General features: G+C 45.0%; 1 protein-coding gene across 1 annotated transcript; it reads right to left on the bottom strand.

Annotated features, from left to right (window-relative positions):
* Positions 1–553: 553 nt before the first annotated feature.
* On the bottom strand, positions 554–1,828 carry LOC117911980 (shaggy-related protein kinase eta-like). The gene has a single exon (XM_034826378.1). It carries the CDS (start codon positions 1,811–1,813, stop codon positions 644–646), a length of 1,170 nt encoding a protein of 389 aa, XP_034682269.1. The 5' UTR covers positions 1,814–1,828; the 3' UTR covers positions 554–643.
* Between the last annotated feature and the right edge of the window lie 961 nt (positions 1,829–2,789).

Genomic DNA, 2,789 nt, shown 5'->3' with positions numbered 1-2,789 from the left:
GATATCATCAGATATCGCCTGGACTCTTAAGCGAGGCGCAAATTGATTCAAACCCTCCAGTACCAGCGGAAGAATTAGAAAAGCGAGGAGTAGTGGAAGAAACATTGGAGAGCACGAAGGGGAGTCCTTAGCTGTCAGTATTTTGCCATGCTCACTTCATGTAGAAGAGGATTGCTTGGGCTTCATGGGCTTCTTGGGCTTCAATTTCTAATAGCACATCAGCAGAGGAACGCAACATTCGAGCCCATAGAATCTGCCTCATTATAACTCCTTACCTGAGCAGCAGGCTCTTACAAGCTTACATCACGAAAGCTTATCTCCACTTGAAAATCCAGACATCCAAGCCTCAGAAGTACATCGTCTTAGCTTTTAGGCCCATTATCAATCTGTGGTTCTTCGCCATTTAATATCTTCACTATCAGGCAAGCCATTGGCGTTCTCATCAGTATTGGAAATCCTCACATGAAACCTTATCAATCAGGTGCAGTTGGCTAAAGGACAAGGGAAATTCTCAAGTCTGTAAAGCTTGCATCCAGCTGCCTGGTAGCGTTGGGGAAAGAAAGGGGATTCAGTTCACAGATGGCACATCCCTTGGTGGCTCATTCATCAATTAGCAGAAATCAATTCAACATCACAAATAAATTTATGTGCCTGCTGGGTGGAAAAAACTTAGGCCTATTTGCCTCCTCACATGCTCCGGTATCAACTTATTAACAAGCTCAGGAGAAGCCCCAGATAATTCCTGCTTAAAATTGAAGAGAGGTGGTAATGGACGACCATTTGGCAGGCGGGCATTGGGTTCTCGGAGCTCATCAAAGAAAGGATGTGCACATGCTTCTAGAGCTGTGCAGCGAAGACTTGGTGAGTATTGCAGAAGTCGAGAAGCAAGATCAATTGCTTCAGGAGGCATTCGTTTGTGAAAGACCTTGTGCCAAGGGTGTGCTTTTATCTGTGGAAACCTAAAATCAGTATAACTCGGATTCATACAACGAATTTCTTCCCGCGTTGGTGTACCAAGAACCTTGATAATCTCAACAAGCTGGTCCACTGCATTCTCTCCAGGAAACAATGGCTGGCCTAGAAGAAGCTCAGCTAGGACACAACCAGCTGACCATATATCAATTGAGGTTGTATACTCTGTGGCCCCAAATATAAGTTCAGGTGCTCGGTAGAAACGAGAACATATGTATGATATGTTCGCTTCACCTTTAACTAGCACTTTTGCACTTCCAAAGTCACAAAGCTTAACTTGGTGAGTAAGTGGATCAACTAGAAGATTTTGAGGCTTCAAATCCCTATGGCAAACTCCAGGAACACTGTGGATATATGCCAGGCCCCTGAAAATTTGGTAAGTGTAAAGTTTCACATATATAAGAGGCATTCGCTGTTTTGCATTGCTGTAGTGCTTCAAGACCCGATACATAGTCTCAGGGACATATTCCATTACCAAGTTGAGGAAAAGTTCATCTCTACTTGTAGTAGAAAAGAAACAATGTTTTAGGGAAATGACATTTGGATGATCCATCGTGCGCATTAACTGCAGCTCACGGTTCTTACATCTTCTGTCCTGCAAAACCTTCTTTATGGCCACAGTCTCTCCAGTTTCCAAGCATTTTGCCTGAAAAACAATTCCAAATGACCCGGTACCCACAACACGCTCTGCCATGTAACTGATGGTCTGTTTGGGCTCCCCATTTTTCCCTCCAATTGTGGTGGAAATGATGTGACCTGTGACAGGATCATTCCCTATAATCAAAGCGCTGAAACGCGTGGTTCCCACTGAGTACCAGGTAAGAATTCCAATTCTCTTCATGCTGTGGTGGATTCATTACAGGATGGTGATCATGGATTTCATTTGTGGGCCGAACCACAAATTTGTCTTCAAGTTTTCAATGCTTATACCGATACCGAGATCACATGCTGCACCATAACTTCAAAACCTGAGCTATCACGCAATGGCAGACAAGCTCTGGCGATCCCAGTTCACCGGAGGCGAAGCCGGACCCATGTGGATGACCATGCACGTGGCCTTGATCACATCAGTCGACACATGCAGCGACGCAAACGCCTTACATCCAGTTTTCTCCAGCAAACCCGTACTGCTCACATTAGCTGCTGTAGAAGACCTTCCTTTTCTCCGCTAAGGAGTTCCTTGAAATAACTGTTATCCAAAAAACGGAGGGTCGGGGTCCAAGGTCTTTCAAATCCAGAGCGCTCCTCATGATACCTTCCCAGTTACATCGTTCCCTTCCGACATGAGCGGTCAGAATTCCAATTTAGAGGAGCAAAGAATCAAATAGTTGTATGCATGGCATGGGAAATGGGTATATACGTGTAAGAATGACATGGGTGGGAACGTAGGCATAATGATATGAATAGAGTTGAAGATGGAGAGGGAAATGGGTATGATGAGGGTTTAGAGATGTAATGGGGCTAGCATAGCGCATGTTCCAGCAGCCTTCTTGTCTTGTGGGCCATGACCATGGAAAGCTACTACAGTGTAAATATTCCTGACTACATCCTCGAGAACCAAAGATGTTTTCCTGTGCATCTCTAGTATACCCCAAGTAGTCCACAAAGTTCACGGCAACCAGCCCCTCAAAGGCCTTTAGAATAGGTGGATTCAGTAATACAGCAGCAGCAATGCTCCTTTCAGATAGCCGAGGATTTGAAGGTTCTAAATGATGGATTGAAACAGTTCGCCACGTGAGAATGTCCACTCCGGCACCTTGGCACTTTCTGGATTACTATTGGGAATAGTCTCGAGGGAGACAAAGGCACCAGATCAG

The sequence above is a fragment of the Vitis riparia genome, chromosome 4 (genome assembly GCF_004353265.1).
Source record: "Vitis riparia cultivar Riparia Gloire de Montpellier isolate 1030 chromosome 4, EGFV_Vit.rip_1.0, whole genome shotgun sequence".
In the NCBI taxonomy this organism is placed as follows: domain Eukaryota; kingdom Viridiplantae; phylum Streptophyta; class Magnoliopsida; order Vitales; family Vitaceae; genus Vitis; species Vitis riparia.
This window is presented reverse-complemented; position numbering and strand designations above follow the sequence as displayed.